We start from the raw sequence: 15,632 nt of genomic DNA, 5'->3' as shown, positions 1-15,632 counted from the left end.
TTACAGAACCATGCGTTGCAGATTTTTAATTTTTTTTTTTTTTTTTTTTTTTTTTTTTTTTTTTTCCTTAAATAATTTCAAACACACGTAAATATATTCGTAACACATGTTATGGTTGTACACACTTGTTTTACATTCTTTTTATTTCACTAAGTAACAAGGATCAATATTTGATAGCTCTTTTTGGGTACCGAATAATTAGAAGGAAATCTATTTGTTTGGTTAAAATTAAAAAAAAATAAAATAAAAAAGTAAAAAAATGAATTGTCACAATTTTGGGATTATGTGTATATAATATATTATGCACATATGAGCAAGTAGTAATGGTAGTGAAAACATATATGTGCGCCTTCTGCATTCATGCAGATTCGTATATTTCTCCTTAGGGAATAGAGGAGATCATTTAACATTCATTCAAGTAACTGTTTTTTGTTATTTTTTTTTTTCTAATTCCACTTTTGTTTAAGCTGTTTTTTTTTTAATTCCACTTTTGTTTAAGCTGTTTTTTTTCTAATTCCACTTTTGTTTAAGCTGTTTTTTTTTAATTCCACTTTTGTTTAAGCTGTTTTTTTTTAATTCCACTTTTGTTTAAATTGTTTTTTTTTTTTTTTTTTTTTTTTTTGTGTGTGTCATAAATTGGTATAGGTAAGGTGTGGAGGAGGTTGTGGGGCTTATGCGTTTTTCTTTGAAGTGAGTGTGGTTATGCATACGTACATATTATTTTGTCCTTGGGGTCGGAAAAAAGCAAAGGGAAAAAAAAAAAAAAATATAAAATAATCAAGATAATCCAAATATGATAGCAAAATAAGATTGTCAAATATGATAACAAAATAAGAGTGTCAAATATGATAGCAAAATAAGAGTGTCAAATATGATGGCCAAATAAGATAGCCAAATAAAATTAAATAAAGTAAAAGCACGAGGTGGCGCAGAATACTTACACATATGTATGCAAATGTGAAGATATATATATGGTATATTGGGTATAATAGAAGGGAAAATATATATTACTACCCCATATGAGATAATGCATAAATGTATAGCATAAAAATGGGTTGAAAAAAATTGTAGTCACCCAACACCACTGTATTTATATTGCACGAATCTGCCAATAGTTGTGCATAAAGGTTCCAAAAAAAAAAATATGCAGGTATAGTTTTCTGCACCCCAAAGGGGGGGTATCGTGGTTCCTACTGAAAAGAAAATTAAAAGAGCCGTAAAATTGTGAGCTGTAGCCCAAGTCGAAAATGAGAATAACGGAAATCTCGAGACCAAATTTAAAGGCCACAAATAATATAATAAGGGCAAACCTTTGACGAAGGCGTGAAAAAAAATGCATATACAGGACTTGTGTATAGGAGTACTTGGATATGTACATATGAGTGTTACATTTATATATGAATTCGATAAAACGGTATAAGGAAAAAAAAAAAAAAAAAAAAAAAAAAAAAAAATAATAATAAAATATATATACAACATATATATGATTATACTTAAAATAATTTACCTAATAGGAGGAATACAAGTAATATATCATAAAAGAAGGAAATGGAGAGCATGGTATTTTATTTTCCAGCATAATTATGACACTCTGAAGTTTAGTGTGATGACTTAGGAACAATGCAAAAATTTACAAAGGAGAGTATATAAGTATAATGTACGGGGAAAAAAAAAGTATCTGCATGAAAAAAAAAAAAAAAAAAAATTTTTTTTTTTTTCACCTTTTTATGTACATTCTCTTATTGTAGCATAGTTATATATAAATGAGATTTAATATCCCAACTTTTTGTGGTGAAATTGGTTAGAAGAAGAAGAAGAAGAAGAAGAAGGAACGGTGAAAGGTATACATATATACTTATACATATTCAGCCCAGGAGGAGAGGGGGGGGGAGGCAGAAGAAGGAGGAAAAATAAGTTTGTTGGGAGGATTGTTATTATTGGATTGAACTGTCAGCTAGCTTGATTGTTTGTTTTTTTTTTATTTTTTTATTATTTTATTATTATTTTTATTTTTTTTTTCATTTTAACAAAGAATTGCTGCCATCCCCATCCTGAATATATATATGTATATGCACATGTGTATGGGCAGAAGAGGATATAACCATATATATATCTATGCATATAAAAATATATGCGTACAAATATATGCATACATAACATATATAGGGGTGTGAAAAAATGTCGGCTATAGGAATGCCCCCGCACATTTTAATCCTGTTTCAGGCAAGACCATTACTAAGTTATTACAAACCAATTGAGAAGAAGAAATCGAAAGAATATAGTGGAGTTTTTGAATACCTAAATTTGTTTGAGGATAAAGAACCTCCACCAAAAATTAAATTAGAGAATTCAAAGGAAAGAAGAGAAAGGAAAAAAAAGGAGAAAATAACATACAATGAATTAATGCTTAAAGAAATGAGAAAAGATTATGATCCTTTTAAAAATGTTGATTTAACTACCGACCCAAAAAAGACGATATTTATTGGTAGATTATCATACGATGTAAATGAAAAAAAATTAAAAAAAGAATTTGAAATATATGGAAAGATAAGGAAAGTAAAAATAATTTATGACAAGAATTTTAAACCTAAAGGATATGCCTTTATCGAATTCGAACATACAAAAAGTTTTAATGATGCTTATAATTTAGCAGACGGGAAAAAAATAGACAACAGAAGAATCCTTGTTGATATAGAAAGAGGTAGAACTGTTAAGAATTGGGTTCCCAGAAGATTAGGAGGAGGAAAAGGACCTGCAAGGGGTTCAGATGAAAGGAAAAAAATTAATCATAACATTAATTGGACAGCACTGATTAATAAAGATAAATACAGAAATGATAAGAAGAAAGTAGAGGAAATTTACAAGAATGTGGCTTTGTATAATGAAAGAAATGATGATGATAGTGATGATGTGAATGATGTGCTCAAAAATGCTAAGCGGCATAAAAGAGATGATCACAGGAGCTCGAAGCGGGATCGACACCACAGAAGCAGACACAGTGAGTCAAACGACAGACATCAGCACAAACATAGACGAAGAGACAGAGATGGAGATAAGGATTGGGATGGAGATCCTGGTAGGGATAGAGATAAAAACAGGGAGAGAGACAGATACCGAGAAAAGGAGAGGGGTCGAGATAGAGACCGGGACCGAGACAGGGATAGACACCGATACAGAAGTCGAGAGAGGGAAAAAGAAAATGACGTTTACATTTCCAATGAAAACGAAAGGAAAGGAAAACATGATGAGACCGCTCCACACTTGAATATGCCAAATGGGCATGGAGCAGACCCATATGGAGGAAGAGAGTACGGTTATTATAACAATTATTAACAAGGATTATTGATTCGTTTGTAAACCCCAAGGGGAGTGAGAAATAGGTATATGAGTATGTATATATATATATATATGTATACATGTACGAATGGATTTATCAGAACGCAGCATACTTGTCGCGGACTTGTTCTTAAACTTGCATCCAGAGCCGATGACTATTCCAATTTTTGTAAAAATTATTCTTACCCCATTTTAATTATTGTTGTGGTACGTCCCTATCACTTTTCTCTTCCCTGTTAATGCGCAAATTTTGTACGTTAGTCAATTTTTTTTTTTTTCTAATTTTTTTTCTAATTTTTTTACCAATTTTTTTACTAATTTTTTTACTAATTTTTTTACTAATTTTTTTACTAATTTTTTTTCTGCATTTTCCCATTTGTAAATTGTTTTATTGAATTCTTTTTTGTATAGTTTTACTGTTATTAGTATATTATGCTGCAATGTGTCTAACATTAGTTTATACATCGTAGTCCATTTTTCTTTAAAATTCCACAATGCATATCGTGTCATGATATGTCTTTTTTTTTTTTTTTTTTTTTTTTTTTTCAAGAAGCACCTTCCACGATTCGTTTATCCATTTATTCGTTTATTGACTCATTCATACTTTGCCTCTAGGCGCTCTTATTTCATCTACATTAATTTTAAGCCTCATGCATTTTGTGGGGTCACATGGAATGAACCACAGTGTTATATAATTTTTGCATGAACATATGAGCTACACACATGTGCGTACACTATTTGCGTAATCATATGAAACCTCATTGTGTAAGCCCTTGCACAGAGACATACAAACTGTGAACTGAATATATTTAGAATATTGAAAGAGTGATAAGTGAAAAAAAAATTAAGCACAAACATAAAGTCCATTTTAAGGTGCATTATTTTGAAAGTGCAAATTTGGAGTAGTATGACACATTTTTCTATGACATTGTTTTTCATGATGTGGAAAAATGAATATATAACTTTAAGGGAAGTTTCCATGCACTTTATAACGTGGGGTTGGTAAATTTGTCAATTACTACATTTTATTTTATTTAATCTTATTTTATCTTGTCTTATTTATTATTTTTTTTTTTTTTTTTTTTTTTTTTTTTTATTCCTTCGCTTTGTTAAATTGTTTTCTTTTAATGAGAGAAAAGAACTTACCACACATTTCAATTGGTGGATATTGCACATTGTGAAAAAGTTTACTACTGACATGTGCACTTGTCCAGTACATATTACCCTTAGTCCATTCAAAGTTTAGAAGTTTTTTGTCTTACCCCTCACTCCCACCCCCAAGCGGGTTTCACACTTGAGGTCTTTTTTCCTATAATACCATATCGGTCATTGGAAGTGAAGTTCCATATTACACGAGAAAAATTTATATCTAAAGATACTTACATGTGTACATATGTATGTGGAAGGAGTCTCTTATGGAATATATTCTTATTGTCTACTTGGTTGGCATATCTAAACTGTACTTACCTTATTAAGAAAGGTATTCTTTTTTTTATTTTTTCTATTTAAAATTTCTTCACCTACGCACCTGTGTGTGTGTGTTTTTTTTTTTTTTTTTTTTGGGTAGGGGGAGGAAAAGATGAATAAAGTGATTGATGAAAATGGAAAAAGGAGGGTAGAAGAATTTCTAACATGTTCAGATATAAGCAAGCATAATATGAGGAAAATCATAGTCATGAATGATAAGAGAAAACAGAAAATGACATTACTAAAAAAGCTGAACATTCATTTTAACAGTACACATGAAATGGTCATGAAAAGAGAAAAGAAGAAGAAAATAAAATTAATTATTGATAACTTTCTACCAATAGGTTTAAATGGTGAAATGGAACAATCGAAGAAGTTCATCTATCGTAATGTTATCAGTTCGAGGGAGGGATATTCACCACAGAGTGTACAAAATGGAATCATAGAAAATAGTGCAAGCAGTGTTGACAATGAAAGTGATGTGTATCATATGAGTCATATGAAAAGAAAAAAAATGAAAAAAATATTGTACGACTTTTTCTACAACACTTTAATATTTTGCATTAAAAAAAACCTGTCTGTTGTTGAAATATCTACGTATATGTCCATTCAGAAAAACATTTTTTTTAAATTTGTGAGTGGCAATGACAATGTTGTTAATCTTTTTTCATATTTCAAAAATATTATGTTACACCATTCTATCAACAGATCACCAAATTATGTCAAAGTATTTTCATACTCCTCGCTTAAGTTATTAATGAAGTATACATTAAATACATTTTTTAAACATTTTTTTTTATACAAGTTTATTTTCCGTCCTATTTATCAAATAACTTTTGAGGGCAAGGATGACGAATTCGATCAGCTTGAAATGGCTGAAGAGATTTGTTTCAATGAAGATGCCTTGATCTGCACTTTGGACACACACCCAGGGAGGGACCACGTGAGGGAATTAGTCAACTGTATGTGACAAGAAAAGAGAGAATGAAATTCAAAACCTAAGTTTACGCGCTCCGACGAATGTTCAAGAAAAAAGACGAACATGAATAGAGCAACACCATAAGCTTAAATCCACAACCATAAGCTTAAATCCATAACCATAAGCTTAAATCCATAACCATAAGCTTAAATCCACAACCATAAGCTTAAATCCACAACCATAAGCTTTCATATCGTTTTAAAATAATACCTTTTCGTATGTATCCTTCTTACCCGTGCCGTGACTATGTATATGAACGTTTTCCCAGTTGTGTGTCATCTGGAATGTGATATATTCGTCTCTCCATTTAAAGATGCTTGAGCTGGTTTCTTTATGTGCAGAAAGATATACATATATATGTATATATTTTTGGAATATTTGTCCTACTGTTTTGTAGTGTCTGTCGGGGAAATAAATGATGTGAAATTTGGTGAAAGTCGTGAAGATGTATTCGCAAAAGAATTATTAACGTATTTAGACAAATTTCAAATACAAAAGGAGCCATCCACATTCGAAATAAATAAATGTAAAAAGAATAAAAACTTACAAAAGTTGTATAAACGCGTGGAAAACTATAATCAGGTAGAAGATCGGGAGAAAAAGGGTCCCGAGAAATACAATTCTTACAGGGATTCATTTACCAGGGAAAAAGTGAGAAAAATGGTAAACAAAAAGCGAAAGTGATGTCAGAAATATAACCATGTGTACATTTACACACATGTACACATATATTTATATTGGAATATGTGGGGGACGTATACCTCTGTGCTAAATTTGCTAGCACATTTTTATGAGACACGTGAAAGTGGCATGGTATATAGTAAAAAGAAAGAAAGAACGAAGGGGAATAATTTTTTTTTTTTTTTTTTTTTTTTTTTTTTTTTTTTTTTGAACTTCTCAGATGGATAATTTATACAATGACTTGGAGGCACGAATTATTCATCGATTGAGTGCCCATTTGGGGTAACCAAGATTATTTCACAAATATTCAAATGTTAAAAAAAGATGTAATGGCATATGAAAAAAAGATCATTCTTAAAAATGAAATAACAAATGGATGGATCAGTCCATAAATATTAGTAAATCTGGGTAAACTGAAACACTAATTCTTGAGACGTCTACAGAAACGTACGTACCATTTGAAGAAACATTTATGCACTTGTAAGTTCAATCTTCTAAAAATTTTTATAATTTATTTATAGTGTATTGTTTATATAACAAAAAATTGTTATCATCTGTAATTAAATCATTCTCGTAATTCTGAAGAAGAATATCTGAATCGTCCAATGCTCGGTGTATTTTAATTTTAATTTCCAGAATAGGATCTGCATAGGGAAAAAAATTCTTATTGTAAGTGGGATTTGGATATGCAGTTAAATTTACATGCTACCTGACGGATTTTCGCGTGCATGTTTGTGAATATTTTATTGATTTGATTGACTTCATTGATTCTATCAACTTTATTGATTTTATTGATTTTTTTTTTTTTTTTTTTTTTTTTTTTTGCACCTTTGCAAAATTCACAATAAAACAAGAACTTAAACATGTTTTGCTCTCGCATCCCCAGGAAAACTTCTAGTACATTATCATCAAGCTGCGTATAAAATCCGTGTATAAATAGGGAAGGAATAAAAAGAAAAAAAAAGCAAATATAATAAGAGATTAGTAAAGTTGTAGTATTAGTTTAAACCTTCATATGAATATACACGAACATGTGTGAACTTATGGATTACTTCCCCTTTTATGACTTACCTTGCTAATTTTGATTAGTTTGAATTTGTTACTTTCAAAATCGTCAGACAATTTCTTTTGGTACATTGTCCTAATTTGTGATTGGACAATTGCATAATTTGTTCTTTTGAGTGCTAATTTTGAGTCTTTGTCATTTCCAATTTTTTTATATGGCATTCCTTTGCTCGTTCTATTGAATTCTTCCTACATTGTGGTGTTGAAAAAGTGTTAGGACACGTGTGATATTCAGTATTATGTAAACTCAGACGTTAAATGATAGTATGAAAGAACATGAAAAAAATAAAAAATAAAATAAAAAATGAAATAAAAAATGAAATAAAAAATGAAATAAAAATTAAGTGATGGTGTCAGTGACGAGAGGCGTGTAAAAGATAGAATTAATTTCTCCGTAGTATTATATTATGTAGTATAAAAATTAAGGTGCACAGAAATAAAAATATGGAGATACATCCCGTGTGGTTTTGAGTTTGGTGGAAATGATAAGGTCCTACTTCTGCAGTTAAATAATCGGAATAAACCTCGTATATTAATTTAATTTTTGCAGAGTTACTGAAATTATTTTGTTCTTCTTGAATGGCTATTTTACAAATTTGATTAATGTGTAGACAAACCTTTTGATAAAATAATTCCTCCTGATCATATAATTGATATATAAACTGCTCTATTTTTTCTTTAATAATTTTTAAAGTATTTTTACAGTATTCAACAACATGTTCATTATACAATAACTCGTCGTAATTAAAATGTTCATGCCACAATTTTGAATCACATAAATTAATTTCTAATGTGTCCTCTATAGCTATATCTACATATGTCTCTTTTTTATTTTTAATTATTTTTTTTATAAGTTGTATCAATTTTATGCATGTTTTACATAATGAATACTTGTAATGGGTGTGGTTTATATTTTCATATACTTCCTTTTTTATTCTTGTTGTGTTTTTTTCAAATATACCTGTTTCTAATAAATCCTGCAAATAGTCTTTCCCCATATATCTACAGTTAAATTTGTGTACATGTGGAATGAGGATTATGCTGCACAATAAAGTTGAATATATAAGAAGTGAAGTTACTCTGCGCAGCATTTTGCCTTCAGGGAAATTTCTTTAGCATACCGTATGTATGCCTATAAAGCAGTGTGTACACTAAATAGAGAGAGAGGGAGTGAGGGAGAGAGGGAGAGAGAGACTGAAAAAGAGAAAGAGAAGGAGCTGGATACAGAGAGTGTCGTGTTACTCAGGAATACTTTACCCATATGCTGCCGTTTTACATTTCCACATTCCTGTTTTTTTATTGAAAATAATATGGAGACTTCTAAGAATTCGTGCTTTCTAAATTATTTTATTTTTTTTCATGTAAAAAAAGAATAAATAAAGGGATCCTTTAAAAAAAAAAAAAAAAAAAAAAAAATGTGATTCATAACTGGTGTACTTACCCCTCACCATTTTGTTAGCATCTTATTTTTAGAATTTGTATACGTGGGTATAATATGAGTGAACTACCTCAAAATACTTGTCCCAATTTATTTGTATCAAGTATTATGTACCCGTTTTTTTTTTTTTTTTTTTTTTTTTTGAGGAAAGTTATTTCTACATTGGGCACAGAGGGGCTTTTGGGGGGGGGGGGAAATTCAGAGCAGGTCATGCATAAATTTTTCCATGATAAAAAATGTCTTTTTTTTTTTAGCTCTTGACTTTTTCAAGAAAAATAATAATTAAAAGATATGCTTACATTAGCGGATCTTACACATTGGAAGAACTTACATTGGTAGAAAATTATGAAAAATAAAAATAGGCTATACAGCGTATGCATGGACATGTAGGCCTTGGTGGTTTGTTGGAATGTTATTTGTATAAATGCTAAATTTGGCACATACTTTAGCATATCCTTTCGTTGCACTTTTCTTACTTTGTGTTTATATCATACACTTATGGGGGACTCAAATTGGAGTAAAAAGAGATTTTTACTATATTGCCGATTTTTCCTATATTCCCGATTTTTCCTATTTTTCCTATTTTCCCCCATTTTTCCACTTTCCCCATTTTCGCACTTTTCTCATTTCTCCTATTTATGTATCCCCCCAAGGGCATTTTTTCATAACTCTCAATTTTTAAAATTTGGCGAAAAATAAAAAGAACATTATGAACCGTTAGGGAATTTTTTTGAATGCTTTGTTCTCCGAATTATGAGAAAATAAAATATAATAAAAATAAAATGTGACATGCTTTATATTTGAGCATGCTTTATGTTTGGACATGCTTTATATTTGGACATGCTTTATATTTGGACATGCTTTATATTTGGACATGCTTTATATTTGGACAGATTTATACATGTGGTATGGAGAAATGTTCTAAAATAAATAACCTATAGCATCAAAAGGTTTTCACGTTTTCATACATGTATGATGAACAGCATTTTTCTAATTGGGTGTGAAATGAAGTATGAAAAAAGAAAAGAAGTAATGTTTCGTAATTATAAACGAGCAGAAGAAGACATATATAATACAACATGTGTTCTTTCTTCGTATAAGAAAATATAGATCTCTTTTTTTTATTTTTAGAAATGCTTTTTTCTCATACGCTAATTTTTGTATTCCTCCTCAGTTTGAAAAATAAATTAAAATAAAATAAACATCACTTACAGTTTTTTTTTTTTTTTTTTATCTATCTTGTGGGAAGTGTGATTTTTATTTTATTGTTTTTTTTTTTTTTTTTTTTTTTTTCCTTGGGGGGATGGTTAAAATTACTGTGTGTTTTTTTTTTTTTTTATTAACTTGGAGAATTGTTTTCGTGGCATTTCTGAGGGGTGTGGAGACCACCCCCCTTCCTAAATGGCGAAAACGAGTAAAGTATGTTGTAAAGTGAAGAAAAAATAAATATATAAAACAAAAACGAGCAAAATAACATAAATAAGGATAAAACAGAACAAGCAAACTGGAGCAAATTGTAATAATAAGCACAAAATAAAAAGTGCAACAACATTTATACTCATATGGTCAAAGAAGCGACAAGAAGCAGTATGGACGACAAAATATCGAACTGCTCCCAAATTATTTTATATAAAGAACGGTGCTAAAGAAATAGGTGAACACAGAGACGGTTTAAATGATATATTTTTTTTTTTAGCAACAAATAATATGTTGGAAAATAGAAAAAAAAAAGAGGAGAAGAAAATCGTAGAAGATTTCTTTTTTCCTTACATAATTTTTTTTTTTTTTTTTTTTTTTATTCAAGTCGATAAAAAAAATGGAATAAAGTTTTTAATGCTTCAGCAGTATATATACAAATGTACAAACATGCAAATATACATATATATATTGTTTATATATATGTATATCCAATTTTAAAAAGTTTTTCATTCTTTTGAACAACTGTGCCACAAAATAATTGGGGAAAAAAAAAGAAGGAAAAGAAAAAATTCCCCTTCCCCCCCTCCTCTTTCTTTTTTTTTTTTTTTTTTGGGGTATGCCATATATAATAAAATACCATTATGTATGTAGGCAATATTTTTTTTTGCAGATAATATTATATATATGTATATATAATAAAAAGGAGGAGAATAATATTGAACTTTTTTTTTTTTATAAAGATCATATATAAGATCAATCAGGACGAATGAAAGAACAATGAACGGGTTCAGGGCGAACACAAATAGCAAGAAATGGAAGTATTTCAATAATAGAAGAAACACAACTAGGAATGATAAGAATGGGAGGTTCAGAGGGAACAATGAGAATTCCAAGAGAAAGGAAACAAAAAATGTTGAAGAAATTGTGGAATACTTAAATAACATTTCATATATTTTGAATGAAAAATATGAGAAATATTTTGTTTACGAATTGAAAGAAGAGAATTTAAAAAAAGGAAATAAATGTTTTGGTGCCATAAATTTGAATTACTCTTACAATTTGGAGGATGATATATGTATTTTAATAAAAATAAAAGACGAAATAGAAAATAATGAAAAGGAATTAATAAATCAGAGAAAGTGTTCGAAGATAATGGAAAAGATAATATATTATTGTTTCTTTTTATTAAAATGTAATGAAAAAGATATGAAAAATAATGAAATAAGCGCAAGAGGTAATGAAATAAGCACAAGAAGTAATGAAATAAGCACAAGAAGTAATGAAATAAGTATTCAGTGTTTAGAAATTTATAACCACTTTCTGCATGTTGTTTGCTCTGATTATCTACATCTAGCAACGTCTAGTTATGGGTCTCATTTTGTGCAAACAGTTATATGTGTATACACTTTTTTTAAAAAATTTGAAGAGAAATATATAGATGAAATGAAAAATAGAAATAGGAACTATCAAGAGATGTGCATATATTTTAAAGAAATTTGTAATGTCACAACAGAGAATATCTTTCCCTTAATGTTACATAAATCAGGTACACATGTGCTAAGATCATTTATGTATTCTTTATGTGGCTATCTAAATATTAGTATATCCAATATATCATTTAGAAAATCTAAAATTAGAAGTACGAACACTAGAACAGAATTGAAGTATATGGATAAAGGGTATGCTGGAAACTGTCGAAGCAACACATCTGGTGATAATGCCATGTTATATGAGTATATGAACATAATTGTTCAAAAGGTAACAGAGGAAATAGTAAACCCGAGGGTATCTCTATCCGCAAAAAATTTACTCTATCAGTATGTGTTTTATGATGAAATGGAGATTAGCCATGCAGGTGATGGCAGCGGAGGAAGTGATGCAAACGGGAGAAGTGATGGCAACGGAAGAAGTGATGCACATGACGTGTGCAAGGACAGTAGTCATAACGAAAAGGAGAGGAAAACATTTGGAGAGAACAAATATATTATGGAAAGTTTGAGTCAGCATTTGATCCCTCCACTGCTGTATAACACATATTCTGTTCCTGCATTAGGAACGCTGTTTGAGCTTTTGAGGGAGAAAAATATAGAATGCAATAAATTATTAAGTGAAATATTATTAATAGATAAAACGAAAAAATATTTTATTAACCAAGCACGGGAGAATTGTAAATGTTATGAGGAAAGTCCACTAAAACAGATGTTAAGTATTTTGATTAAGTTAGATGGTCCAAGTATAATGATTGAAAAGATGCTTAAAATGAATAGTGAACCCATTTTTTATGTTTTTAATGTTTATATATTGAAAAATATAAATAGTTTAGTATGTGATAATGCATACTCCAATTTGGTTATGAATAATTACCTCACTCTGGAATATATTACTGAAGAGATGTTTGACTTGTTAATAAAAAATATAGACATTGATATGATAATTCGTAGGAAAAAATTCAATGTGTTGCGGGGATTATTCGACTTGTCTCAGTTTTACAAGAGAAATTGTAAGTTGTTATTGAACAAGTTGCTACGATGGTTGCAAGTTGATGGAACTGCAATTGGTAGCACTTCTGGTGCGACAAATTCGGGATGGAAATTTCTTTGGATATGCATCTTGTGCATGCGAAGGCACGAAGATCTTCATCCCATTCTTCGAGACATGTTCAATGAGGAGAGAAAAAAATTGTCAATTGAAGAGCATCAAATTGACAAATCCAACTTAAACAATTATAATTTTTATGATTACATAAAAATAGATACAAATGGATATTACATTATGACACACATTTTGTCTTTTCCTAGAGATTCCATTACTCCTGTAACAAATTCGTTTAAGCAATTTTGTAATTTTTTAAAAATTGTGAATACCAATAGAGCTAGTGAAAAGGATATTGAAAAGTATAATAATTTTGTTCAAATGTTTACAGAAACTCATGATGGGGGAGGAGAGGGGAGGGGTGGGGCTGACAATCCAACTCAGGAAGAGGGAGAAAAAGATGTAAATACTGAAAGTAAGGAGAAGGTAGTAGTAGGTTGGAGAAATAATGCGTGGCCTGATCAAACCAGATCAGGTGGAAAAAGCACTGCGAATGATGTGAGGAAGAAAGTCAAACCATTCGTACGAAAGAACACAGAATTGCGAGGAAACATCTTATTATACTTTTGTTGTGACAAGAATTTGTCCATTCTTTGTGAAAAAATTGCACACACATTTAATTTGATAAATGAAAAGTATTTGAGAAATTTCATCCTGATATTTAGAAATGAGTATGGGAAAATAGCCAGCCATTACATAGGGGCTCACACAGTAGTTACCTTTTTTAAATTAGGATCTGACGACATAAAAAAAAATATATTAGATGCGCTCGTAGAGAATGATATTACTGTGTATAATAGTTATATAAAGAATTTCATGAAGCTTAAGGAGTATAAGAAAACCAAGACCATAAGTACGAATAGTAAGAAGTACCTCAAGGCCAAAGAAATGTTCAAAGATATCTTGACAACGTCAAAGGAAAGGGATGAAAGGGAGGAAGAGGAGAAAGTTGTAGGTAAGGTGAAAAGCGTCCAAACTGTAGAGTCGCACACGCGAGATAGCGAAAACGAGGAGGCAGCAGAAGAAGAGATCGAAGAGGAAGAGAAGGAAGAGAAGGAAGTGAACGAGGAGGAAGAGAAGGAAGAGAAGGAAGTGAACGAGGAGGAAGAGAAGGAAGAGGAAGAGAAGGAAGAGGAAGAGATCGAAGAGGAAGAGGAAGTGAACGAAGAAGAGAAGGAAGAAGAGAACGAAAAGAAGGAGGATCCGGAGGATATGGAAGACGAGGGAGGTTTCCATGAGGACTATAAAGTAGCCAGTTCAGATGAGACTCGCAGCGCTGATTGGTTAGGGAAAGAAAATTTTCACCAAGATGGGGAAGGACAAAATGATAGTAAAGACAGTCGAGTTGGAGATGAGGGTTACATGAATTTAATAACAGATTTCATAAAAAATTCAAAAAAGAAAAATCGTAAAAGGAAGAAGGAAAAGGAGAAAATAGATCATGTATTAGGGAAAATTGCTAAGTACTCCTAAGGCGTTTTTATGTACATATGTGTTTGAATTATTGTCAAGGTGTGTGATATGTCGATTTTGCTATATATGTTGTATCAATTTTTCAACATTTCTGTATTAACTCGTTTGTATATAAACCCCCCCACCCCCTCTCCCCTTTTTATTTCTCTTTTTCAATTTGTTTATTTGCAAACACGCCTCTCCATTTCGCTTACAAATGGATCATTACTTTTGATATATACAAGTGATAACAAGGCGGGAGCATGGTTATAGTGTAGAAACGAATTTATGGATTTATTCCCACAGGAATTTGCAATATGTAGGGGTATATTCTCAAAGTGCAAGATGAAGAAGTTAATCAAAAGGGATAATTACCATATCACTACCTATGCACGTGTGATTATGTTGTGCAAAGCATTTCGTCACATAGTGCTTTGTAATGTTTCGTAATGTTTTGTATCATGTCGTGTTGTATCGTTTTTTTTTTTTTTTTTTTTTTTTTTTTCTGTCCTGGTTATTGTTAAACCTGCTTCTGACGCTGCTGTGCAGTGTTTGAAACTTACGAAGAGGAGACCTATACTTGTGAGGGCGAAATTTCACCCTGTAATGCTTACTTGCGAGGATATTAGTTCTTAACAAAAATTGGGAAAATATATTAGGAAGAAGTTGGTTACAGATTTCTTTTATTTTCTTACACTATGTTATATTGTGTATAAATTATTGTTTTTTTTTTCTTTTTATTTTATAATTATTATTTTTTTTTATTTATTTTATTTTTATTTTATTTTATTTTTTTTTTTTTGTGTATGTGTGTGCTGTTGTTCAGCATTGAGAAATATTGCAAAGATTTGAATCAATTGTGCGAACTTAAAAATATGTATGCCTACATTATTTCATGTAAGATAATTGAAAAATGCACACATATGATGGTATATGTGGATTTGTTTTTTTTTTTTTTTTTTTTTTTTTTTTTTTTTTTTTTTCCCCCATTTGGCTAATTTCAAAAGTAGAATAAAAGGAATTAGTGAAAATATTTTGTGGGCCCTTATCGTAGAAAATAGAAAAAGTCATCAAACCTATAAGAATGCTTTTCACAAAATTATCAGATTAGTTGTATATTCGTGTACAACTGAATATGGCATATTTATTTGTTCATAAGAAAAAGGGGGGAGGGGGATTTGTTTCCTAATTGAGTTTGCTGTA

At 30.3% G+C, this 15,632-nt stretch overlaps 4 protein-coding genes across 4 annotated transcripts; 3 read left to right on the top strand and 1 right to left on the bottom strand.

Annotated features, from left to right (window-relative positions):
• Positions 1-2,178: 2,178 nt before the first annotated feature.
• PGO_110360 (U1 small nuclear ribonucleoprotein 70 kDa) lies at positions 2,179-3,333 on the top strand (the record flags this gene model as incomplete). The annotated part of the gene is made up of 1 exon (XM_028688375.1): positions 2,179-3,333. One exon carries the CDS (start codon positions 2,179-2,181, stop codon positions 3,331-3,333), a length of 1,155 nt encoding a protein of 384 aa, XP_028544176.1.
• Positions 3,334-4,915: 1,582 nt separating this feature from the next.
• On the top strand, positions 4,916-6,749 carry PGO_110350 (hypothetical protein, conserved; the record flags this gene model as incomplete). Its single annotated transcript, XM_028688374.1, has 3 exons — positions 4,916-5,765; positions 6,180-6,433; positions 6,684-6,749. 3 exons carry the CDS (start codon positions 4,916-4,918, stop codon positions 6,747-6,749), a joined length of 1,170 nt encoding a protein of 389 aa, XP_028544175.1.
• A 218-nt stretch (positions 6,750-6,967) lies between these two features.
• On the bottom strand, positions 6,968-8,619 carry PGO_110340 (hypothetical protein, conserved; the record flags this gene model as incomplete). Its single annotated transcript, XM_028688373.1, has 4 exons — positions 6,968-7,107; positions 7,307-7,376; positions 7,535-7,717; positions 8,026-8,619. The coding sequence occupies 4 exons, from the start codon at positions 8,617-8,619 to the stop codon at positions 6,968-6,970; spliced, it is 987 nt and encodes a 328-aa protein (XP_028544174.1).
• A 2,543-nt stretch (positions 8,620-11,162) lies between these two features.
• PGO_110330 (hypothetical protein, conserved) lies at positions 11,163-14,450 on the top strand (the record flags this gene model as incomplete). Its single annotated transcript, XM_028688372.1, has 1 exon — positions 11,163-14,450. One exon carries the CDS (start codon positions 11,163-11,165, stop codon positions 14,448-14,450), a length of 3,288 nt encoding a protein of 1,095 aa, XP_028544173.1.
• Between the last annotated feature and the right edge of the window lie 1,182 nt (positions 14,451-15,632).

This window comes from Plasmodium gonderi, assembly GCF_002157705.1.
Source record: "Plasmodium gonderi DNA, contig: Chr11, whole genome shotgun sequence".
Taxonomy (NCBI): domain Eukaryota; phylum Apicomplexa; class Aconoidasida; order Haemosporida; family Plasmodiidae; genus Plasmodium; species Plasmodium gonderi.
The sequence above is the reverse complement of the archived record's forward strand: the minus strand, read 5'-3'. Positions and strand labels throughout refer to the sequence as shown.